The 25,118-nt window shown below is 48.5% G+C and overlaps 1 protein-coding gene across 2 annotated transcripts; it reads left to right on the plus strand.

Moving 5' to 3' along the window:
* Positions 1-24,822, plus strand: FHL3 (four and a half LIM domains 3). Of its 2 annotated transcripts, none has more exons than XM_033080553.1 (6): positions 1-83; positions 20,415-20,599; positions 20,677-20,851; positions 21,465-21,634; positions 21,785-21,971; positions 22,903-24,822. In XM_033080553.1, the coding sequence occupies exons 2-6, from the start codon at positions 20,444-20,446 to the stop codon at positions 23,052-23,054; spliced, it is 840 nt and encodes a 279-aa protein (XP_032936444.1). In that variant the 5' UTR covers positions 1-83; positions 20,415-20,443; the 3' UTR covers positions 23,055-24,822. The 2 variants fall into 2 exon arrangements, with proteins under 2 accessions (XP_032936444.1, XP_032936443.1); XM_033080552.1 differs by having other exon boundaries at positions 6-83; positions 20,418-20,599.
* The last annotated feature ends 296 nt before the right edge of the window (positions 24,823-25,118 follow it).

Consider the following 25,118-nt stretch of genomic DNA (forward strand, 5'->3'; position numbering starts at 1 on the left):
GCTGAGGAGCAGCGCGGAGCGGAGCCGGCTGTGCCCAGCGCTGGGCACCGAGAGCGGCAGCGCAGCCCCGGGACGGCGACCAGGTGAGCCGGGCCGGGCCGGGCAGGGCAGCACCGCCCGCTGTGGCCCCGCAGCCCTGGGGGGGTCGGGCGGCGCTGGGGCTGCCCTGGGGGGCTGGAGGGAGGGAGCCGTGTCCCCGGAGCCGATCGGGGTCGGGGCATCCCCCGGGACCCTGCCGGGGTTTCGGTGGCCGTGCGGGGACATCGCTTGCCGGAGAGCTCTGCTCCGGCTGCACCGTGCACTCCGCTTCTCCCGAGGAGAAAACCGCAGCTTTTGGGCCGTGCCCCTTTGCCAGACTGCGAAGTTGAGAGCTTGAGCAGCGTTTTATAAAGAGAGTGCGGAGACTTTTCCCGACCGACAGACCCGCGAGTAAACTATAACCAAATGCTCAAATGTAGCACAGGAAAATTTTCAACACATCTGGAGCGATTGCTGTTTTTCCAGAGAATCCCAGGGTAGCTGTGGGAAAAGACTCTAAGCCTTGCTTTGTGGGTGTGTGTGTTAGACAAAGACTTGGAAGTCGCAGTTTGGATCTCACATTCAAAAATAGCTCAGGATCTTTGCAAATTTTTTTTCCCCTCAACACAGTTATGTTTCGGATTTTGTTTTTTTACAGGTAACTTTTTACTGTTTTCTTTATCCGTTTCCAGTTCTGTACCTGTGGTTACGTTAACCACTGACTCATGAGAACTATGGGGATGTTGGATACACTTTCCAGTTAGCCTGGGTGAAGCATGGTAGTAAGAATTTCTCTCCGCAGATTTACAGCACAAAGGGATGGCATGTGGCAGGGTTATGTATCTTCACGGGGCAGGATTTGATACTGAGGTCTCTTTACTTAAATCTGAACTTGCTATGTTCAGTGTTTCCCAGTTTTGAAAACTATAAAGGAATCTTTCCAAAGTAGAAAAGCTATTCCTAGGAGCAGAGGAAAGGGTGAAGCTCTGGTGGATGCAGCATCCTGGTGGCAGCACAGGCCCCTAGGGAAGAGTGTAGGGACATTCCTTTTACTTTTCTGACTCATCTACCAAGCATTAGAAATCTGTGGCTCTCCTAGCTGCCCAGGTGTTGAAACCGCCTTATTTCCCTGATTTGCTTTGTCAATACGTGGTTTAACTTCATGATAGGCAGAGAGGAAAGAGGAAGTCTGACATTTCTCCTATCTTACTTTTGTGCCGCCCTCTTTCCTTTTCCTAATATGGAGACTGTATTGTTCCCTTGCTTTTCTTGCTGACCACTTCCTTTGAGGCATAGAATTATCAGTTGCCAGCTCAGTCTTACCCAGCTCAGTCTGTAATTTTGTACATTTTTGAAAATGGTGGCATGGCACAGGAGACAAAAATATAGGTGATATGGTAAGTTGTGGGCACTAATTATAGCAGATGCTCTACAGCAAAAGGTATATTTTGGAATATGAACTGCATAAACTTGTGCATAGGGAGTGGTGGGACACACTGAAGGCAGGGCAGTGTTTAGAAACAGCCAGAATTTTCTAGCAGGAGGCCCTGTGAACTCTTCCATGATCTCAGCTTCTGGAGCATCCCTGTCTCTCTGTCTTGGATTTTTTTGGGGTAAAATCTGTCCTTTTCCCCTGGCTGCAGAACAGCATCTGAAGAGCTGAGCGGTGAGTAGAGAGCTGAAGGTCACTGTGGGTCCCCAGGCTTTGGGAGGACAGGGGGTCACTGCTGTTCCAGCAGCACATCTGTCCTCAGCTCAGCTCCTGGTGTGCACTGTGGTTTCTTCTAGAGCAGGCTCTGGAACAGCCCTGCTGTCCCAGAACACAGCTGGCAGTAGGATAGCTCAGCTTTCCCAAGTCATCCTGGAGAGTAAAGGCAGGAGTCTCTTTCCTGTCTGCTGTCATCACGGTGTCCTTGATGGCACATTGGTTTTTGTCTGTAGTGTACCAGTGTTGTATGACTGCAGGCAGTATTCACTGGTTGTCAGTTGATTTCTGAGGGGTATGAGTTTATCCATGTTCTTTTCTGGTTTTGGAAATAGCAGCTTCAAGACTGAGGTGAACCCTTAACTGATGGAGCCAGAAAAAACTTCCCTGTAGGCAGGTTACCAAAATTCCCAGTGCACCAACTTTGGAAGCACTGAGTTCTGTTCCCAGCCAGGACTTGCTTGCTCTATTGCTTGCCTGATGAGGTAAGATGCTTTCTGCTGTGTTCTTAATTGCAGCTGAGTTTCTGCTGTTACATGGTTGACTGGTGTTTGAAATGCTGGCAGAAAGGTGGAAAAAATTGATTACTCTCAATGCCCAAAGTGTTTCCAACACCTGCCTTAGAAAGGACTTTTGTGGTAATTGCAGCACTGATGCAGAAGATTGTCTTGGTGGTGCACCAGGATCCTCACTGATGTCTGTAGGATTTTTGCTGCCTGGAGCTCACATGAGGCTTACAGGAGAGAGACAGGAGTTGAACCTTGGTTGCTCTGCTTCACCTTTTGTGTGATAAAGAAGTACCAGAAAACTGAGGTCTGGGTGCTTCATAATTCCTTTTAACAGCTCTATAATTGCTTTTAATTGCTCAAGTAAAAAATAATTTCTTCTCTGGTGTTCAGTGTTCAGTATCCCTGGTTGACATGAGCTGTTTTTGGATTGCCTGTGCCCACCACAGTGCCCAGGTGCTCTGGCAGGAAGGTGCTGCCAATGATGTTTGCAGTTTTATTCAGAGTGCAAGTGGCTCATGCCTTAGGGGACTTTGACTGCTTCTGCTGAAATAGGTGCAATTTCTGTGATCAAACTGGAAAAATTCAGAGAGAACTTCATAGTGTTTTGCCTTGGTGATGTAATCAAGGATTTTACTCGAGTGGTTTGTTTTTTTTTTTCAAAAGGAGGGAATTGCTATACCCCAGCTGTATCTAGGAAAGAGAGAAGACCAGTTGCTAAGGGGCAGAGAAGCTTTACCAGTAGAATTTAATCTTCAGATTACTGCTACCAGGAGTTTTGGGGTCACTTTTGAAGTGAGGCTGTGGGCAGAAGCTGCACGTGCTGTTTTGGTTTTGTGGCTGCTCTCTGGGAAGCTGCTGTGGGCACTGTCCTGCAGCCCCTCACCAGCAAGGAGGGGGCATTTCCCACGAGGGCTGGGCTGTGTTCACTGGACTCTGTCTGCTCTGAACTGGGAAAAGGAAAATACTTCATTCTGTGGAGATGTAGTTGCTGAGAAAAGTCCTTGGTCTTTGTTTCTTCTCTTCCTTCCGTTTAGCTCTGGTTTTGCCAGGTGTAAAATACAATTGTCAGCAGTTTACATGGAAGGGGAATGTCAGTTTTCCGGTTGAAGAAAATATCAAGGGTCTGATTGTGAAAGGAAAGGGGAAATTGAAGAATGCCTCATGGCTTCTACCTTCCTGTATTTCACCCCAGCAGAACTGCCTCTGCTGAGTGACCACTTAGTCTGTTGATACTTGCTAAATGAAGAATGATTTTAACAAATTATTCTGCCCTTACTCACAGGGGCCCACCAAGAGAATAATATTACTCAGGGAGGAATCAGAAGTCCATTAGGAGTAAATTAATAGTTAAGAATTATTTAATAGTGTCTTAACACAGAATCCAAAGAGCAATGGAATAAAAATCCTGAAATCCATGTTCTTGTTCTTAGTGTAGTCTCACCTTTACTTGATTTGGCCTGTGGTTATCTGCTTGTTAATATTAATAAATTTCATTTTTTATTTGCCTCTGAAGGTGTTACCATAGATTGTCCCACATTTGCAAACTGCCGAGTTCTTTTATGTGAAGTATTTCAAACTTCCCAAACACAAAAAAACCCAAAATTAAATCAGCAGCATGGATAGATATTAATTCTGCACCCTTCTGATTGGTGCCATGGCTGGAACAAGTTTGTTGATGTTTATGGCAAATCTGCCCAGTGCCAGTTCTGCCCAGGAATATAAATTATCTTCCAGCACCAACCTGGTGCTGATGCCAAGGACATGCTTCCTAACTTAGCTTTGAACATCTGAGCTGTGAGGAACAAGGAATGTGCTGCATCTAACCTGGAGCTGTTGGCAGCCACCGATGTCATGAATCCAGTGAGTGGAGAAGCCAGCGCAGGTGACTGGACAGCTGGAGCTGTTTTCCCTACCCAGGAGGGGCAAAGAGAACTCTGAATAGCTCAAGGAAATGCTTGGTGTTGTTTGAACAGTCAGAGACCTGCTTCCCTAGTGCTTCCTTCAGCACATGTTACACTTGACCCTGCCAGCACTACACACCAATAGGAGTCAAGTCTTTGTCCCCAGTGGTAGATTAAACTGCTTGGCCATTGTTGCGAGTCCAAGATTTTCCTCTCTCACCCTGTTTAAATGACTGCTTGGATGTGCAGCCAAAGTAAATATGAGCTAATAAAAAGTAGAGATAACACATGCACACTAGTTGTTGCGGACTAACTGTAGCACAAAGAGGCACAAGTTTTGCTGGCAGCTTTCCTGCTGAAGTTTGGAAGCTCAGTTACCTAAAAAAGAGTTGGTATGGATCAAGTATAACTTCCTTTCTATTGCAATAAGGGAACTTTAACCATATTCATGTGTATCTTCAGAATAAAAAAGGCATCTGTTAGGCTGCTGAGGCTCTAGTGCCTGCCTTGCAAGGTATAAAGTATGCTGGTATACTGGTGTAAAGTGCACCAGCCCCAGGTGAGCACTTCCTCACCTGAAAGCTGGAAGTGCTGGGGCACCTTCAGAATACTCTTCTGTATTTCCCCACAGTCACTTTCCTTGTTGGCAATAAATACATTTTCAATTGACTTTTTCAGTTCCTCAGCACACAGCCTGTGAGGGCCACTGCCATGAGGTGACACTAAGATTGCAGTCTGCTAGGGCTTGGAAGGATAGGAGGTATTTTCATGACTCTTGGAAGTGTCCTGGCTTACAGGAAAGAATGAGATTGGGAGAGTATCACTGTGAAGGGACAGGGTTAGGATTGCTCCTGTGTTCCTGTGAAGCAGTGCTGTTGGACACCTGAGTCACAGATGGTGCTGTAGTGAAGAGCTGGAGAGGTCTGTAATTGTCTGTAATTGGCTGGGGACAAGGCTGGTTTAAGTGCCTGTATGTTATCAGCACACCTACTCCCTGTGTGTCTGGAGAGGGCTGGCCTGCTGAAGTCCTTCTACAGTGGCTTTCTTTGCTTTTCCCTTCCTGAGCTCTGGAGGGACAGTGTGGTCCTGCACCCTGTCCTTCAGACCCTTCTGCAGTGGAACGGTCTGTGATGACTAAAAGATTAGAGAGAACTGAGAGTGTGATATGGGATTAAAGGATTAATGGCTACTGAGCAATGATTACCATAAATTATGCAGACTAAGTCCAGATCTAGGAACAGTTTTACTTCTTTCATTCCAAGCCAGCCATGGCTCATGCTGACAGCACACCTGGAAATGAGGTAACTGAGTAATCTGCCCACATTGTTCAGATCTGCTGGGGCTTGGGCACAGACTTAGTATGTGTTTTCCCTGCTCCTGGGCAACCTTTGTTCTCCTGCAGCCAGGAAGTCTCCCTGATGGGATAAGACAATTGCTTCTGTTCCTTTCTTGAGAAGGACACTATTAATTCACCTGTGGTGTGACTTCCCTGTGAAATTCCCGTTCCAGGTGCAAAGATCTCACTCTTATTGCAATGCAAGATGGAAACACTTCCAGTGCTGCCTGAACATGTTATTTAGGTCAGTTGCAAGGAAGATGGCAAAATGAATCAGAGGAGTTGGAAGAGAAAGAAAGTCATTAGACAGCACCTTGACATCCCCTGCCAATGCAAGGATTTTCTCTGCTGGTGCAGAAGCCTGGCTGGAGCACACATTCATTGTCTTGTGCTCTTGGTATGGTCCTGTGCCTGGGGAGCTGGACTGCCAATGAACCAGCAGGCTGCAAAGACAGGCCTTGCCTTTGCCTCTGTATCAGCACCTAGATCCTGGTGGGTGTAAGAAATAATCTCTGAAAGAGAGAGAGAACAAAGAAAACACAATATACCAGGATCATTGGCCTGACTGTGTCCATTTTGGGTGAGCCAGCCTCCAGGAGAAGGTGGTTTTACAGAGGCACGTTCATCATGCTGTTGTAATGCTGAGCAGAGCTGCTCAGGGGGTGTTGCCATCCCACACTGGGCGTGTGGTGCCCAGAGCACTGCAGCAGCTCCGAGGGAATACAGCAGAGCCAATGGCCTGGGTGTGCTGGGCTGGAGGGCTCAGGGATGGTGGGAAACCCCTGAAAATATCCCACTGGGCACAGCTCTGCCAGATGCTCTGTTTCCCTTCCCAAAGGAAGTAGCCTGAATTTACCCAGTGCTCTGTAGAGACCTGTAGGCTAAAACAAATTATTTTTACACTGTAGGAAACATTGAGACCAACCTTAACTGATGAAGCAATTTGCCAGCTTTTAGCCTCAAGGTCCCTAGTCCCTCAGGGCTTTCCAGCATAAGGCTTGGGTCGATTTCCCAGAAAAAGTCTCTTGGATATGTGCTGTTGGCTCATTACTAGCTGTTTTATTTTTCCAAGAGCCAGCTCTCGTTAGCTTCGTTCTCACAGCATTGTTTTCTTTCTAGAAGAAGCTTTTGCTGGCTCTCCTAAACTATTGCATGGGAATTGCTTACTAGCTTACATTTTTTTTGTTTGTTTTGACCCAAAGCTGTGCTTTGCTCCCCTCTGTAACACTGCCAGCATAATTTCCAGTCTCTTTTAAGCATATGTTTTGCAATAATATCTAAAGTCTTGGCTCCAAGTAACTGCCTTACAGTGAGATTAGTATCTTCTAACGAAGGAATTGAGAAGCAAATAGTGAGAACAAAAGCAGTATCTTGAGAGCCTGTAAGACTATCCTGACCTTTCCCAAAGGCCTCAGCCTGGCCCTCAGTGTTCAGCAGATGGCAGAAATCAGGGTGGACTTTGATTTGTAGAGGCCTCTGCCTTGCTGCTGTGTTTGCGGGAAATGTGCTCAGCACATTGTGGCCATCTGGGCTTGACTGTACTATTCTGATAATCCCCAGGGAGCCTTCTCCAGCAAAGCTCATCCTTGATGGAAGTCCTCTTTGGCTGACCTTGTAGAAGGCTAGTATTAGCAGTGTGGATTTTTTGAGATTTGACAGCAGCATTCCTCATAGGAAGAAAATGGGCTTGGGAAGAAGGAACATGCCACTCACCAGGTATCCATGTGGGCACGCAGCTGGAATTGCACAGGAGAGTGAGGAGGTTAGTGTTAATGTTTTCTAAACTTCAGGAGGAAGTGTTACAGGGATGCAAAGAACATCAGAAAACCAATTGGAAAATTGCCTTGCTTTAGATGGGAGAACCAGATGTGGGGGTGTTGAACCTGGAGCTGAGAGTCTCAAAATTGCAAGGGAGCTGAGTGAGTGGCCACTCACAGGAAGACAAGAGTCAGATGAGGGGGTTCTGACAGGAGCTGGAATCTTCATCTGCATCTAAATGAAGGCGTGCTTTTCAGAAGAACTGAACTGGCTTTGCCTGAAATCAAAAGAATGATTGGGTGTTCAGCATCCCTGAAACTGAGAGGTCAAAATATAGGCTGCTAAATTCCAGAAATAAGGAAAGAACAAAACCAAATCCTCTCCAAAGCTGTGTCCTGAGGCTGTAACTGCTCTGCCTCAGATATTTAGCATTTCAGGTGTGGCAGGGTGTATGGCAGCTGGAGTGGCCAGTCCCACAGGCGGTGCTGTGGAGGAGCAGGATGTGTGCCCTGCCCTTTGCACTGTGCATCCGGCTGTGTGTGCCTGCAGACCTTGAAATCACACCCACTCTGCTCCTGACCCACCCACCAGGGGCTGTTGGACCTGTGGCACCGTTCTGCTCCCTCCTGCCTGTCCCTGGCCACCCCTTGTGACAAGTCTGAGCCCTTTTCCTGACCTTTTGGCTCTTCAGCTGTGCAGTGTGTGGAGCTTGCTCCAGGCTGCTCGTGAATCAAGCTCCCAGGAGAGTTTGTGTGATGGTGCCACAGAGACTCCTCTCCACATCTGTCCTGTGGCAGTTTGTCCCTGTGCTGCCCAGCAAAAGGGGCTCTCCTGCCTCTGGAGCTCTGCTGGCCAGCCCTCGTCAGCCACACTCTTGAGAAATCTTAGTGGAGATGTCGACCTGGCAGATGGAGGCTGTTACCTCATTCCACAAAAATGCTTTGTTATTGAGAAAATGGAAACTGTCTGAGGTTTGGGAGCTGAATAGAGTCATTGGTGTCTGTTTTAACCGCAGTTTAGTGGTGACTGCTCTAAAGTTCCCCTCTCTGAGCATTCCCTTTTCCTACACCCATAATCTTCAAGCCATTGGAGAGCTAAGATGACTTAACTCATTAGTTGAGCAAAAAATGTTGAATGCTATTGCATGCTCTGCAGAAAAACCTCAGCATCTTCCAGCAAAGCAAAAATGATGAGCCAAGAAATAACCCTTTGCAAACTGTTGGCCAGAGAAGTGATCCCTATGGATACTAAGCCAAATTCAACCCTTTTTACAGTTTCAGCTGTGTGGCTTGTTTACTTGACTTTGAAAACCTCTCTGAAGATTATGCAGGAACTTGTTGGAGAAAAAAGATATGCTTGGAGACCTAGGTCTTGTAATTCTTAAACATGGGTATATGAACCCATGTCCTGAAGAAAAATTTCTTTTCATCAATTTTTAAAAGCAGATTTCAGCATTATGAATTTGAGAGCATAGGAAGGAGAAAGACTAAAAATAGGGATTGAAGTATTTGCAAGCTAGTTTTCATATTGCTGTGAATAATGACTTGAGTTATTCCAGAAGAGCATTAACCTAAACACAGGCCTTGTTTTACTTAACAGATATTTGTGAAACTGGCATCTGATACCTCTTTTTGAGAACCTTCCATAAGCATTAATCACCAGCAGCCTAATAGAACCAAGAGCAGCAGCTTTTTGGAAATAAAATGAACACTTTATTTATATATTTTTAAACTAATTAATCTTGGCAGGCCAAATGAATGTCTTCCAGCTGCTACAGATGGTTTTCACATGACTAAATATTTTGGTGTGTAGAAAAACCTAGAATAGTGGAACCACAAGATATTAAGTATTTAATTATTATCCTGGAATGTAAATATGCCCTTGATATTTTAAATTTGTTTGCCCAAATTTCAAGTGTTCTCTTAGAATTCCATCAAACAATACAGTTCCGATCTTGTTATCTGTGACTACTCAGCATCTTCTCCAAATTTATTTAAATATTAGAGTGGGTCTTAGCAACAGGAATTTGCTTAACTGGACAAATAATCCCAGCTGCTGCTTGAGGCAGAACCCAGGATCAAGGTTTGAGATGTAATGGACTAATTCTGTTCTAGATCCCTGCTGTCAGGTTTAGCCATAAAAATCCTTTAAAAATCCTTTCTAGGCTCAGGTCTGCCTGCTAAGATGTTAAGGAGGTTTTTTAATATAAAATACAAATTGTAGAAACAATCAGCAGTTGATTTTCAACCTGTATCTTACCCATTTAGTACACATTCTGGCCATGTGTTGTTCCTGTTGCTGTAAACCTTATTTCTTGAATGATCCAAGCCCACAAGATTTCCCTCATGTGAGTGTGTCAGAGGTAATTTCTGTTGTGGTTCAGGTCTGTGTGGCTGCGGATCATACACAACCAGTGTGTACACTCAGGCTTCTTGTAAAAAATGTCTTTTTGTAGTTCTTCTAATGAAACAAAAGAAAGGAAATAATATAAAATACGTATCTGAAGGGCTTAACCTTCAGCATGATTGAAGACAAAAATTCCTCTCCTGATGGCATTGTTCCTGGATATTGCTCAGGATGGGGACACAACAAAAAAAGAATAAGAACAAAAACTATGGGTCCTAAGCTGTCCCTGAGTGCAAGGACTGTGTTTGTCAGCATCATGAGCCCCAGTACCAGCCTAAACTCCTGACTTTTGCCAGTCTTTTGACCTCAAATTGGAATTCCACTGGTCTCATTTAAGGAAAACGTGGCTTTTTCCTTTCTTCAAAACGAATCCATTTTGAACTGGTGCATAACTTCCTGGTGCTGCCCTATTCCAGCTCTGCCTGCCAGCTCAGCCTGCTAAACCCCCAAGTTTAAATAGCAAGAGCAGGCAGCAGAGGCATGGTGTTGGGTGAAAGATCTGGACTCTGGATTAGCTGTGCTCTGTGCAGCACAGCACTGTGCCTGTCTGTTATAGGGTTGGAAGGGACCTTGAGGACCATGTTCCTCTCTTCCTTCTCCTCCTCCCTTTTCTGCTGCTTCTCACAGAGTCAGGGTTGTGCAATCTCTGGGTGCAGGTCTGTAACACACGTGAGGGGGTGTCACAGTTTCCACTGACAGGGAGACGTGCTGCATCTCAGAAGGAGAATAAAGATGGAGCTTGGATCTCGGTTCCATTTTTAGTTCTACAGACCTTGCCTAGTGCCAGAACCCTCTGAGGTACAAATCCCAGGAGAGATATAGCATTACTCCCTGACCTGCAGGTATTACAAGGGTAAATAATATTTTTGCTGCTGACAGCTGTTAGGGAATTGAGGAAGCCACAATCCAATGAGAGGTGTGGGATGTCAGCTCTGTGGAAACTGAGGAGTTTTTGCATTAATGATCTTGCACTGGATCATCACATATGGTTGTGGTACTGGCAGTAGAGAGTCAGGGAGCCAAACTGCTTCCCAGGTAAATCTTTAGTTTGTGTCCTTAAATTTGGATTATTTGTTCTCATCTGCCTCTCTCCTTGGCACATGGATATTTTCCAAAAGAAAAGTCAGCATTTAAATCTAAAGGCATTTCAGTGGCTCCTTTTAACTCAGTGAATAGTTCACATCAAGAAAATTGCTGTTTGCCTAACTCAGAACATTCTGGAATACACAGACTAGTAGTGCTACTCACCAGGAGTCATTAAAAGCAAAAATTGCACAGCGTGTTTTGCATCTATCTCAGCCAAGAGGAGTTTTATTTCTGCTATTTCTCAACCCTATGCAAACACCATATAACTCACAGAAAGATTAAATCTGGCCCAATGTGCATGTGCAGAAGTCTTGGATGTGTTGCTTTTGGAGAGCCCAGAGCTGAGTGTGGGAAATCTTAACTGCATGTCAGGTTGGTGAAGGTGCACAGATTGTGTTGTGCTTCATGAAGTGTGAAACAGCAACAACTGCAGGAGGATGAAGTAATGCTTTCAGGTCCTTGACAGGTTTGAGTTTTTATTGTAGAAGATGTAGAGCAGAACTTTGAATAAGAATGAAAGAGGGCCATGAAGAGACCTTGAATTATGGGGCCCTGAGCAGATCACACTGAGCCACACTGACCCTTTCAAGTGACAATCCAGGTTCTGCTGCTCACCTTGTTAGCATCTGACTTGGTAATTCAGGCTAATAATAATAATGTTCATGAGTTTTTTACTTTGTCTTAAGAGTTTTGCTTGTTCTCTTTTGAATTTTTTCTGCCATCATGACATTGAGCAATAGAAAGGCTTTGGAAGTGAAATACGTCTTCGTGAAACTGGAATCATGTCTCTTGTGAAAATTTAGAGTAACTTATTGCAAGTGTCCGATTTCTAGTCACAAGTAATGACATTTAAACCCCTTTTGGAAATACAATCCCTGTACTGATGTCACCCTTGGTTTATGATGTGACTGCTTTTGTTGCTGGACAAGTACTTGAGTGTTTGCTAGTGGAGTGCTGATTTACTCCTGAGAGTGTCTGGCTGTGGCACCTGCTGTAGCTGACCTGTGCTAGAGGAGCACCCTGGCACAGCTGGGCTCCTGCTGCTCCAGCACTTTCAGCAATGCAAGGTAACAGAATTGGGCTGAGCTTTTATTTCTGGGCTTTGCCAGTTTGGGACAAATGGCTTGTAAATGGAGCACTTTAGGTCAGTTTGAGAGCAGAGGGAGGGTTGTTGGCATTGCAGCAAAGCCCCTGATCCTCGGGCTGCTTGAGCATGTGAACAGCTCTGGAAACTCTTTCCCAAAAGTCAGAGTGCACATTTCTGCTGCTTCCATCAGCATCAGTGAGTGTGGAGCACCTTCCTGCAGCAAAGAAACCAGGCATGGCTTCAAATCTGCTGCTTCTAGGGCTGAGACAGCAGCTCTTCTTGGTGTTCAGCTGAAAGCCAAGAGAGTAGCCTCTGTTAGTGAAAATTCTGGTCTTTCTGATCCTTTTTAACCTGTGAAAGATGTGCTTAATCTAGGTTTCCTTGTATATCTCAGATGGGAATGAGAGAGTGAGGTTTTGTAAAGGAGTCACAGACCTGGATCAGGGACTCTTGATGTTGTTGCTCCTTTTCTGTTCATGTGGGATTTTTTTCTGTAAAGGAACAGCTTTTCCTCTCTGAGTTTTTAGGCACAGTCAGTCCACATGTTTACTGAGCTGCCTGCCAGCAGCAGCTCCAGATCTCAGATAGACATGTCCGGTGGGCAGGGGATGGGGTTGGAAACTCCATGTGCGGCTGCATGATATAAAGACATTAATACATTTTGTGAGCATTTCTGTCCCTTAAAATAGCTGTTTCCAAATAGTCTTTTGGATGTGGCACAGTTTTCCCTTCCATGGGTGCCCCCAAAGACTATCTCTGCACAGCAGAAACAGGAGCACACATTGCATCTTGCAAATTTCTTTTGAGTGCTTGCAAGGAGTTATTTTGTAGAGATTTTATGTGAATACATGATAATTGCAACTGGTGGCTTCTATTATTTAAATTTTGCAGTGCATAAGAGTAATTTTAAAGTTGGTAGTGAAAACAGTTTGAAGATAACTGTGTATTGCTCTGATGGCTCTTGTTAGAGTAAATGCCACGTGCTGACCAAATCACCTGGCAGAGCAGTTTTCAGTCACGGAAGGGAATTTGTGTCACCTTTACTCTGGCAGAGCAGTGACTGAAGGTGTTCTCCTCCCTCCCAGCCTTGCCATCTGTGCCCTGTGCTGGGCTGTGCTGCCCTGAGAGCGCTGCCCTGTTTGGGGAGGGTGGCAGCTGGCACACACAGCATCTCCCGGGCAACAAATGATCCTGGTTTTGTTTCGGAGAACCGTCAAGCCCTTCGCAGGGTGGTAACATGAGACAATTTGTCTCTGCCAGCATTCAGTCCTCCCCCAGATTTAGAAGCTGCTCGCATGCTTCGTGCTGCAGGGCTGGCATTGCCTTTGCTTGCAAGGGACACCAGCAGCTGTAAAAGGCTTTATAGGGAGGCTGAGTTCCTTGGGCTGAGAGCCAGCACAGGTGGAGAGGCCCTGCAGGACAGAGGGAGTGCACAAGTGTCACTGCAGCGTCTCCTGTCACCTTCCTGGCTTTTTTTCTCTCAGCAGATTTTGGCGAGCCCCAAAAGGCACAAAACACATCACCTCTCTCCATCAATAGATCTGCTTGTATGTAAGAAACCAACTGCAAATGCTTGTGTTTGGGAGGCAAAGAATCAAATCGGAAAAGGGAGTATTTGACCAAATTTGGTGAAAAAATTCACTTTGGCCTTTAAGTAATAGGCGTGCATTAAATAAAGCATATCTGGGACATGTATCTTTTCCTGCTACTGGAAGTCAAAGTTGCTTTGTTTATTGAAAAGAAACATGAAGCTGAGCAGAGCCTTAATCAGCAAAAGAGCTTTCAGCTTTTTTGCTGGGGAGACAGGGAATAGGGGACTGAACTCAAATTGTACAGGTTGGTTTTCAGCACGTGAGCAAAAACCACCATCACTAGGGCTGTGCCCAGTGCTTGAGGCCCTTGATTGCCTTTTTGGGCAAAACAGAGCTATAATCTCAAAAGTATCTTTTATTAAGGACTGCAAAAAGCTTTAATTACTTAAATTACGTATCAACTCAGAAATAAGAATGGCTTCGTCCTCAATTTAAAAAGCAGGGAAGGAAAAGTGCAAACTGCAGCATAAGGATTCAGTTGTGAGAGAACTTCAGGGAAATAGAGTGGAATTACATTATTTTGAAGTAATATCTACACTAAGATGCACAGGCCCCAAGAACTAGCAACTAGAGCAGTCAAATTATTTTTTCTGCATATAGGCTGTGATGTCTGTTTGAGTTGCAGGATTCCTGTGTGCTGAGCTGATCCAAGATGAAGGTGCATTGGCCCCAGTGTGCAGTTAGTCATTTCCTGTCACGCTTTCATGTTTGAATTCTGTTGTACTGCACATGACCTTTATTTTGTGGGGCAAGGAGATCTTGAAAACACAATTACCAGGAATCCTTGGATTGTTACATTGGATAAGCAATGAGGCATTTATATGGCTGTGGGTTACATAGGCATAAACTAATTCAGTCTGAAATTAAACTTTCAATGCTAGATTGTAACATGCTCACAACATGCTTATTGAGAGTAATTGCACACCTGTCCCTTGCTCCTTTTTAAGAGCTGACAGGAGCAGCCCTTTCTCTGGACTGCAGCTCTTGCTCCTCTGATCACACCAAAGCTCCTGTGATCGGTCACATTCCCTGAAACTTGGCTTCAGCATCTTTCTTCCTCTTATGGCCACTGTGACCATGTGTGCAGCTGCTGCCCTCAGCCAACCCCTCAGCTCGGTGGTGGCTGTGCCTGGCTGCCAGAGCCCCCTGCTTGTCCCTGGCACGTGGCAGGAGAAGTACCTGTCACGAGGAGTTTGGGCCAGGCTCTCTTTTCTCTGCAGCCTCCTCAGAGACATGCCACAATCACTCCTGGCATGAATTTCTTAACTGTGTGACAGAAGGGTCTGTGTTGAGCTGGGCAGAAGTTTCTGGTGTGTTCTTATCTTGCTCCTCTGCTCTCACATTTCCTCCATCAGTTAATGGTTGGTTTGAATGTGATGAGTCCAAAGTGCCTAAATTATTTCAATTCCTGACTTCCTGTTGAGTGCACAGAATTTGCTTACTTTGTGCTCATTTTGAATAAGATTAACAGTTGATCTCTTGAGCAAACATTCCAGTTTAATGTCTGGTTGAATGACATAGGCTGCCTGCTCTGCGTGTTCCCAAACAGTTTTACTGCTGTTAGCTATCCCTCTGAAGGGTCAGGATTTTGTTCAGAACCTAAAATAGTTAGTTAACCCCTACAGATATTTAGTACTACATTTTTAACTCTGAAACCATTCCCTCCTATTTTCTAGGCACAGTTTTTAATTTTAAAGTTGCATAGTAGGAACTTTTCAGCTTCTTTCTCAGACTGGTAGAATGAGCTTTCCTCAAAGAAAGTAAGTCCAGAGCAAGGGCTGAGTTGTCTCTTGTGCCTCTGCCTGTGCTGCTGGTACCTCACAAGCTCAGCACAGCAGTGATGGCAGCCTGCCCTTGCTCTCCTTGGACCAGGAGTGATGTCTCCATCATGCTGTGCAAACAGCACAGCATTTCCTGCAGGCACCTCCGGGCAGGTGTGATTTCCTCACTGATTGTATTCTGTTTAAGAGTACAATCAGACATTTGTGGAATAGGTGTGGTTTTGGCACTTTGTCTATAAGCTGTCAGGAGCAATCTGTGATATGGCTTTGTTCTTTGGATGGGGCACCTCAGAGATCCCTTCTGAACAATGGGAAACTCTTATTTTGTCATGCTAAGCCTTTAAAATAATACAACAGTTCAGGTCTTGTGGCTTGGCAGATTCTGCTACTTCAGTTTTAACGGATTCTGCTGCTTCTTCCTGATGAAGTTGTGGGCATTTTCAGGAAGCTGCCTACCCTGCTGACAGCAAGTTATTTTATTTGAAATGCAAGGTGTTTCTTTACAGTGCTGCCAGCCGTTTTACTCAATCTCTTGCAGAGCCTGGAGCAACCTGTGGCTGCTCTAGGCAGGAGGGTGTCCTGCCCATGCTTGGGGGAAAGGCTGAGGTAGAGCTTGCTCAGCAGAGCTGGTGTATGCACATGCATGAGCACAACACCCCAGTGGTGCAGGGAGGCTGTGGCCATGCACCCAGCTGATCTGCTTATCTCCTGCCTCTGAGGCTGACTGCAAGAACCAAATTTTCCCTGTGCTGGAGAAATGACCTGCAGCATCCTCTGGTTGTGCTGGTCATGGGGAAGCTGCTGTGTGAGGCCTTTGGCTGTCCTGGTGGTCCCTGCAAGGAATCTACTCCTTGCCATGTTGGATCCCTCCTTCCTAGTTAAGATTTCTGAGCTGTCCCAGGGAAGGCTGAGGCTGGAAGGCAGCTTGGAGGCGAGAGCTGAGGGCAGGAAGTGACTCACTGGTGCTGAAAGCAGGCGGGTGAAGGTTTGATGCAACTCTGCTCCCAGGGGTGCCCCATGCAGGCTGGGTCACCCTGAGCCAGCACTGGGACCTCTCCCCAACTGTCTCAAGCTCTTGTCCATAGCCCTGGGGATGTACCAGGTTTGTGGCAGTGCTGGTGGGTTTGGGAGCAGAGTGGCAGGGTACAGGTAGGCAGCAGCATGAGTAAGTGTGGAGAAACCCCCACAGCAGAGCTAGCCCCTGCCCCCCAAGAACCTGGGCTGGCCTGGGGCCAGGGTGCACAGTGACCCTGTGCAGATCCCCAGAAGGGGTGTCGGGAAATGTGGAATGAGAGCACTCCCAGCATAACGGAGAGGCTGGAGCTGCTCCTCAGAGCAAGCAGCTGGTTTGCCTTTTAGGGTCGGTAGCAGGCAGAAACAATTTCATGCAGATTCCAGGACCCATAATGGTTCTGGAAAGCTAGCAGGAACAAAAAGTGTTCTTCTCCTCTGCTGACCTTGGAGTGCTTTGAGGACTGTCTTTCAAAGCCTTGTCCCTGGATGGTTTCATCCTTACATGGGGAATACTTGCCTGCCCCAGTGAGGTCGTGCTTTCTCTTCTGTGTGTCTGTTTAGGTGTGAACTGCAACTGCTTATATTTATGCTCAGACAGCCCTGGGGAGGTGAGAATAGGCAGGGACCTGACAGACAGTCAAAAGCAGGTCTTTTCCTGTGTCCTGGAAAGATTAAGTGTTTCCCTAGGAATAGCCCCATGGATTACTCTAGGGTGACTCTGTGGAGCAGCTGGTTGTGAGCTGACAACAAACTGGTGTGAAGTTACAAGGGGTTACAGGTTCACCACAAACAAGACTCTGCATCTAAGGAGTTCATTGCAGGAGGAACCTCTCAAAAGGCTAGTTAAACTCTTCAGTGATTGTGTGAATCAGGCTCTACTCTGTCTGTGTTGCCTACTTTGCATAACAAATTCCTGGTTTATTGGTGCTAAAATTAATGTAATGATCTCCTGGAGCTGTTGCTAAGCCATCGGCTTGGGACAATGACACCAGGATGGTGTTGGGTGCATGTTGCTCTCTAATTAGAAAGTGGACTTTGCTGTGCTTCCTTGACAAATTGCTGACCTTTCCCATACATGAGGCTATTCTGAGCTCTGCTCCAGACTGATCAGATTTGCATGGTGGAGCACTTTGAATGTTGTTTGTGAGTGGAGCTCTTGTTCCTAAAGCTGTTCATGGGCACAGGAGAGGAACTGAACTTCCTTTGCTCCAAGCACAACTACATCTTTCAGAGGGAAAGAGGAGGCAGCTGGCAGACATATATCTATCTGTGCTTATTTTTGCCCTTCAACAGCTAGTGAGACAGCTGAGCAATATCCCACATCCAGCTCCACCATCAACCTGTACAAGGGACCTGCTTCAGCAAGCCTTGTCCCCCTGGACTGGAGCCATCTGGCAATGGACAAACTCTCCATTTGCAGCTGCAATCCCATCATTATAGGGCAACACCTTGGTTAGCATTTGAGGCGTTCCTGACATCAGCCCAGCACACCCAGCACACAGCTGATGTTGACAGGGTGATGCAGACCGAAAGGATGAGCACATACTCACTGGTGCAAGATCCTATATTGTACCTTCTATGTCTGAGCCTCGATTAAAGGGGGTTTTAATGCATTTTAAAACTCTTATCTCTTTCCTTCATAAAGAAGGCAATTCCTAGGCTCATCATTACAATCACAGTAAGAATTGTGGGCTTTTCTATTTCTTTTACTCCATTTCTTTGGTCCCACCTTCCTCTTCCCGGTGTGTTTGGTCTCACAGCACCACATCTCAGGGACGAAGATGCTGCGTTTGCTTTGGCGCTGCCCAGGCCTCATCGCCCCTGCCCAGCTCTGCATGTGAGAGCAGAACAAAGGGAGCAAACAGCTTATCTAACACAAATAACCCTGAGCAAACTTCCTGGGCCTGTTCTTGTTCTGTTGAAAAGGCAGCTCAAAGTCTGTTGCCGTGTGCTGTGGCTGCAGCCTTGGCCACGTTTGGCTCTGGAGCTGGAGCTGTGCTGCACACCCAGCCTGGGGAGCACACTCAGCTGACAGTGTGCAGCAGCTGCACACAGACTTTGGGGAGAAACCACTCCAAATGGAGGCAAGCCTGGCCCACCACTTTATGGTTCTCCTTGGTGTTGTCATTCCTGGAGGGTTTGTTTTTCATTTCCTCTTCTGACAGCATCAGGGTCAGGGTAGTGGTGCTCAGAAGGCTTATTCCTTTCACTGGTAAAACCCCAGCCTTCTTCATTCAGGTTGTTTTTTCTTCCTTTGTGTTTTCTGATGTCCTCTGAGCGTGTACTACTGGACCACAGAGTTAAAGTGCAGCCCAGTGACAAACATGGAAGTTCCCTGCTGTGGCAGTGCCTTAGCTCCCAGGCCAGGAGTGCTCATTAGAGTCCTCTCATTACAGACACACCTTGGAAAGTTCCCTTCACCAGGCCTGGGAGGGGGAGGAGGAGAGTTGGAAATTTCATTTAATTCTTTGCCAGAGAAAAAGGTCCCAGGTAGCTTCAGGGAGCAAAGGCAAGTGGGGTGGCAGAGAAGGTAGCAGTAGGTGAGAAGCAGCCAGGAGCTGTGTGGGGGTCAGGGGAGCTGCTGTCCAGTCATGGGAGCACCTTGGGGGTGCCCCGGAGGGGAGGGACACTGAGGGGGCCAGTGCAAGGTGGGGCACAGCTGGAGCAGCAGGTCCAGTTCAGCACCTTGCAGCAAACCACCACATGCTTGCCTTGTGTCCCCTGGACATTGCCTTGTTCTGCAGGCAGTGCTCAGGGCTGCTGCTTGGAGCTTTGTGGGAGGCTGTTGGGAGCACTGGCACCAGCCTGTGCTGCTGGCAAGGACAAGCTGCTCCCGTGGCCGCAGCCACACACACTGCAGGGCACGGAGCAGGCAGTGGCCTGGGTGGCAGCTGGTAACGAGTGTCTGAAAAGGGACTTTGTTCCTCCTCGGTTGGTCACGTAGCCATGTGGGAGCACTGGATTTATTCTCCATCAGTCCTATCGGCACATACCAGGCCTGACAACAGCTGGGAGCTGTGTGGCTTGGCCAAGAATAGCCCTGGGGAGCTCGGGGCTGTGAGTCAGAGCTGTCTGGATCAGCTCCTGTCCTGGAGGCTGCCTCCCAACTACAGCCTGTTGGGAGGGGGTGCAGGGACTAGTAGCGAGCTCCCTGACCATTAAATGCTTAACTGCAGATTGAGCTGTAATTGCTCTTTGTGAAGTGGGTAGGTTCCTGAAGAACACAGCAGTGGAGGTGCTCTGCAGCTGACAGCTCCCATGTAACTCAGTGGGCTTGTCTACACTTGACAGCAACCTGGGTTAAAGTAGGGTGTGATTTTGCAAGTGGAAAACTCCATGTTTAGTAATAACCAGGCTAAACTAAACAGGGGGAAGATACTCTTGTCCTGGAGTTAATGCTCCAAAGAAAGCAGAATAGTTCCACAAACCTGTTGTCTGTGAGGGAGATAAAGAACAAGGAGGGATGCAGGTCTCCTTCACATCAAGCCCCAACAGGTGCTCGTGGAACACCCATCTGCCCCATAGCTTCTCCCTGGAGAGTTTTTGTAGTTGGAGCAACACTTGCAGAACAGTTTGCTGGGACGAGACTCCACAGCCAAGGCACAGTGCAGAATGCCTGATACCTGCTTCCCTGTGGAGCTGCTTTAAACCACTGGAGAGGTTCCAGGGTTTGAGCTGTTAGCAGCCCCTCAGGCAGAGCTTTCAGCCATCATAAGGAATCCTGCTACAGACCATGCTGGGCTGAGTGTGAGTCTCCGAAGGGCAGCTGGACAGACAGATCTCCTTTAGCCTGGCTCTCAGATGTCACAGTGGACACACAACCACGTGGCATTTTAATGGTTTTGGTGCCAAACCAAAACTTTCCATGCAGGAAACTCCTCAGTTTTTATTTTACATTTCACTTCCCAGGAAGGTAGCAAAGAGTGAGGAGCTTAGCTGCATGCTGACATGTCCAGGTTTTCTGAGTGGTGCCAAAGTGGAGTATAAGCCTGAAGCAAGGTTCATTGCAGGCCCTGATGTCTGCAGGCTCTTAGGGAAGTGCATGCAGCCCCAAAGCAGGAGCACAGTGTGGGTCTGCCCCCTGTGCTGACAGCAGCTTTGGCTCAGTGCAGCCACTCTGGTCCTTGGCCTCTGGAGGTGGCAGGGTCGTGCAGGGACATCTCAGACAGCCTAAGCTGATACTGACCCACACCTGCCTTGATCTTTGCTTTGCTTGTGAAGCAGGTGAAGGAGGGCCTCAGACCGGCACCATGACAGAGTGCTTCGACTGTGACAACTGCAAGGAGTCCCTGTATGGGCGCAAGTACATCCAGATGGACAATGGCCCGTACTGCATCCCCTGCTACGACGCGCACTTCGCCAACACCTGCGACGAGTGCAAGGAGCTGATCGGCCACGACTGCAGGGTGAGTAGAGGCTCTGCAGGCAAGCAGCTCAGTTCCCAGGGCCTTTGGTCCCCTCCTCATGCTGACTGTCCTCCCAGGAGCTGTACTATGAGGACCGCCATTACCACGAGCACTGCTTCCGTTGCTTCCGCTGCGACCGCTCTCTGGCCGATGAGCCGTTCACCTGCCAGGGCAAGGAGCTGCTGTGCAACGACTGCTACTGCAGCGAGTTCTCCTCCAAATGTATCGCTTGTGAGAAGACCGTCATGCCAGGTAGGAGCAGGTGGACTCAAACATTGCAGTTTGTTCCTGGTCCCTTGATGTCAGTTGGGGCTGCAGGTCCAGCATGAGTAGCACGGGAGAGAGCTGGATCTCTGTTTTCCTGCCCTCCTGTCACAGCATGGAGAGGGCCGGGTCCTTTATTTGTCCAGCAAGACAGTCACCACAGCACCCCATCTGTCTGTTCCCCTTTTTCATGGGGAAGTGAATGAGGGAGGAGATAACAAAGGGTTTCCTGGGCATTTTCTGCTGTGTGCTGACAAGAAGAGGCAGAACGACTGAAGATGTGTGAGTGTCTCTGTAGAAGGCCTGAGGCAAAGGTGTGTGTGTCTTTACTTGGCTATTTTGGCACCACCTTGAGATGTAGGTTACGTCAGGCATCTCTGCCATGGCCTTTGTGCCAGTGCTGGGGACATGTTCCTGCAGCCCTCCCCTTGTGGCTGTGCTGTGAGCCTGAGGCCTTCTCTCCAGCTGCCCATGGTCCTGAGCTGCCACAGAGAGGGGAAGCATAGAGCCAGGTGTGCAGGACCACAGTCCATCCTGCCTGGCCCCCCACATCCCTGTGTGTGTGTGTGCTGCTCCCTTCACTGCAGGGCTCTCTTTGCAGGCTCCCGTAAGCTGGAGTACAATGGGCAGACCTGGCACGAGCATTGCTTCATCTGCAGCAGCTGCCAGCAGCCCATTGGGTCACGCTCCTTCATCCCAGACAAGAAGGATTATTACTGTGTCCCCTGCTACGAGAGCAAGTTCGCTCCTCGCTGCACTCGATGCAAAAAGGTACGTGTGGCCTGACAGCCCAGAGTCCCCAGCCTGCTGCAGGGACAGGGAACTCTCTGCTCCTGCCTGAGCCCTGTCACAGGTGCCAGCACCCCAGCTGGGCTGTTTCCCTTTGCCTGTGTGTCACCAGCATGTGTTTTCTTCCTGCAGACCCTCACCAAGGGAGGAGTGACCTACCGGGATGAGCCCTGGCACAAGGAGTGCTTTGTCTGCACGGGCTGCAAGACCCCCTTGGCTGGGCAGCAGTTCACCTCCCAGGATGACAATCCCTATTGCATCAAATGCTTTGGGAACCTCTATGCCAAGAAGTGCAGTGCATGCACAAAGCCCATCACAGGTGAGCAGAACAGCTCTGAGAGGAACACCGTGATGCAGTGGTCCTGGGGCTACTTCTGTCCTTTTGTCTGCATCTTTCAAAGTGGTGAACTGTGTCCTGTGGGAGGAATTCCCTCTACCCATAGGTAAAAGCTCCAAAGTAGCCCCTCAAACCATGATCTCATACCTTTAGCTTGCCTTTTTTGATACTGATTGCCATGTCCTGTGAAAAGGTTGTTCACAGACAGGGAAAGCTGAGAGCAGCACATGGTGCAGGGGAGTCTGGACCTGCCTAAGGCAGGGGAAGTAAGGGATCCTCTTCTGCAGAACCCCCTAGGAGAGTCTGGCTTCCTTCCTGTTCTCCCCCACTTGACATTCCCCCTTCCAACTCCCAGGTTCTTGCTGCTGGGAAGGCAGGAGAAGCTGTGAATCAGCTGGTGACTCAGAGGTTGATTCTGGCTGAGGACAGCTCCCAGGCATCTACTTCCCCTCCGGTCCTTTTGAGTTTGTTGCAGTCCTGGGGAGAAGAGGGTTACAGCTCACCAGTACAACAGCCAGCAGAGAAAGGAAGCTCCTGTGGAGCCTCTGCAGGAGCCTGGGCCCAAGCTGGTGGCAGGATGGCTCTTCCCAGGATTTGAGTAGTTCTGTCTGCCTTCATCCACTGTGATGGTGCAGCTCCTCTCCCTGCTTCTCCTACGGGAGAAAATTGTGATTCTGGTCCAAATATGTCAACCCTGCAAAGTCTGCTCTGAAGCAATTTTAGTGCTTTTCCCCCACCAGAGTGGAGATTGACATTTCAGATGTATTTGATCCCGGGGTGTATTTTGGCTGCCACCACCCGTGCCATGAGTGCAGACCTGACCTGGAGATAAGCAGACCAGGGCTGTCTGTTCAGGAAGCTCATATCCCAGTCTCCCCAGAGACTCTGACGTTGCCCTCTGTCCCTCCCACAGGCTTTGGGGGTGGCAAATACGTCTCCTTTGAGGACCGTCACTGGCACCACAACTGCTTCAACTGCGCGCGCTGCAGCACCTCGCTGGTGGGGAAAGGCTTCATCCCCGACAACGATGAGATCCTGTGCCGTGACTGCAGCAGCGACCTATGAGCCCCCGAGGACACCACGGAGCAGGGGCTTCCTCTACTCTTCAGGGCCTTTGTGCCACATTCCCCAGCAGCATTTCAGGGGCAGAGCACAAGGCACAGGAGATGGGGGCTGACCCCAAACTGCAGTGTCTTCAGGGGATTCCTGTGCCCCCCTCCCTGAAGGCTAGAGTATGCTGTGCTGTGGCTCTGTGCAGCCAAAGCTAAATAAAGCTGAAAAAGGAGCTTCAAGACCCCCCCATTATTTACTCTTTCTTTTTGCTTCCAGTCTAACCAGGCACGAGCCCAGGCCCCAGCTGAGCAAAGGGCAGGAGTGGCTTCAGCACTGGGCTGCTAGATCTGCACGCTGGCAAGCATGTATTCACCCCCTGGCACAGTGCTGGCTTCTTTCTCCATGTGCTTCCCTCGTGCTCAGTGACACAAGGCAGTGTCTCAGGGCCATGCTTGGCCGTGCAGCTTGGCCTGTGTCACAGCTGGTTTCCACAGCCTTCCCATATGCACAGCTGGCTGGGCATGAAGGGCACTGTCTTTTCCTCTGGAGGTTTGGGGACAGCAGGCTGGAGTGTGGCCAGGAGAAGAGCATACATCCTGTCAGATGGGATCCACCTCTGGAATTCTGTAGTACCTCACTCTTTGCAGGCCAGACCCTTTGCTCAGCACCTCCGTGGAGGTGCTCTCTTAGCTGTGAATGAGGAATTCAAGTCACTTGTAGGTATGGGGCATTCTGCCCACCCACGCCTACCCTATTGCGATCCACCTGTGCTGTGACCTCCCATGGCTGGGGTGGCTGAGCTGGAGCTGGGAGTGCAGGCCTGCTGATGCTCAGATGCATCTGGCTGAGCCCTAGAGAAGGGCATGCTGAAGGCTGAGAGCACTCATGAGAGCACCCTCTCATGAGGATCCATGGGATGGGCACTGGTATACAGAGCCCAGCTGCCAGCAGCACTGGGAACACCAGAGACCTCCATTAATCCAGGGAAGGGAGCATTGCCCAGAGATTGTCCCTGTTATTAGTAGCTGCTGGGAGGGTCTGCAAGAGCACAGGGCTCCAGCACAGAGAGCAGCTGGGGGGGCAGCAGGATGTTCACAACCTGCTCCTCCAGGGCTGCCTGTCTGCAGTGGCAGGCAGGGAATGGTGGCTCCTTCCAGCCACACTCATCCTTCCCTGTGTCCCAAACAAGAAGCAAAGCACAGATGGCATGTGTTGGAGGGGACTTTGCATTGCCCAGGTCCCAGTTGGCCCTAACTGCAAAACAGGGTGTCCTGAGCCATCCCAGACCCACATGAGGCCTTGAGCAATCCTTACCCCCTGGCTGAGCTGGCCCTGGGCTAAGGCCCCTCTCAGTGGGATGTTCATGCCTGCCTTGTCTCTACATCCTTCTGCTTCTGTCTCGCTGGGGCACTTTTGCCAACCCTGCTTTCCTGCTTAGTCAGCCACATGCTTTTCTGAAAACCTGTTCTTGTGGATTTTCTCCCTTTTGTACTCATTCATCATGAATATCCATCATTTTGTACACAACTACAGGATGAAGGGGCAAGCCCCCCACCCGGGCTTCACTTAGGAACAGAAAATGTTATGCATGTTGAAGTGTTATTACTCTGTGTTCAGATCCTTGTTGAATCCTTGTTTGGAAGCTTTGATGACAGCAAATCAGAGTCTGTGTGTTTGCTATTATGAGAGGAGCTTGGAGCCATCTCCAGAAGGAATTGTCCTAAACCTCAGCGTCCTCTGTATTTCCTACAGCTTTATACAATAAACTGTTTTCGTGACACTTGCTCTTCTGTGTCTCTTGAACAGCTGGCACAGGACAGAGCACTGAGTTGGTGCTGGGTTCTGCTCAGCTTTGCCTTGCCCCTAATCCCGTTCTGGGGATGTACAACCTCTGCAGTGCTCATGCCTGCCTTCCCAAAGCTCAGCCCGGCCTCAGCTGTGCCAGCCCTGTGGTTGTGGCAGAGCAACAGCATCTCCTTCCTCCTGCTGGGTGGCTGCAGTGGGTTCCTGGGGATGGGGGTGTCCATCTGCCCATGTGGGCAGTTCTGCAGGGCAGGCCCCAGCAGGGCACAGAGT

This window comes from Catharus ustulatus, chromosome 26 (assembly GCF_009819885.2).
Source record: "Catharus ustulatus isolate bCatUst1 chromosome 26, bCatUst1.pri.v2, whole genome shotgun sequence".
NCBI lineage: Eukaryota > Metazoa > Chordata > Aves > Passeriformes > Turdidae > Catharus > Catharus ustulatus.

Bases quoted from the DNA above. Each gene is read 5' to 3' on its own strand.
- FHL3 (XM_033080553.1), top strand. From the start codon at position 20,444: ATGACAGAGTGCTTCGACTGTGACAACTGCAAGGAGTCCCTGTATGGG. The intron at 20,852-21,464 runs GTAGGAGCAGGT...CTCTCTTTGCAG, and splicing joins TGAGAAGACCGTCATGCCAG to GCTCCCGTAAGCTGGAGTAC. The intron at 21,972-22,902 runs GTGAGCAGAACA...TCCCTCCCACAG, and splicing joins ATGCACAAAGCCCATCACAG to GCTTTGGGGGTGGCAAATAC.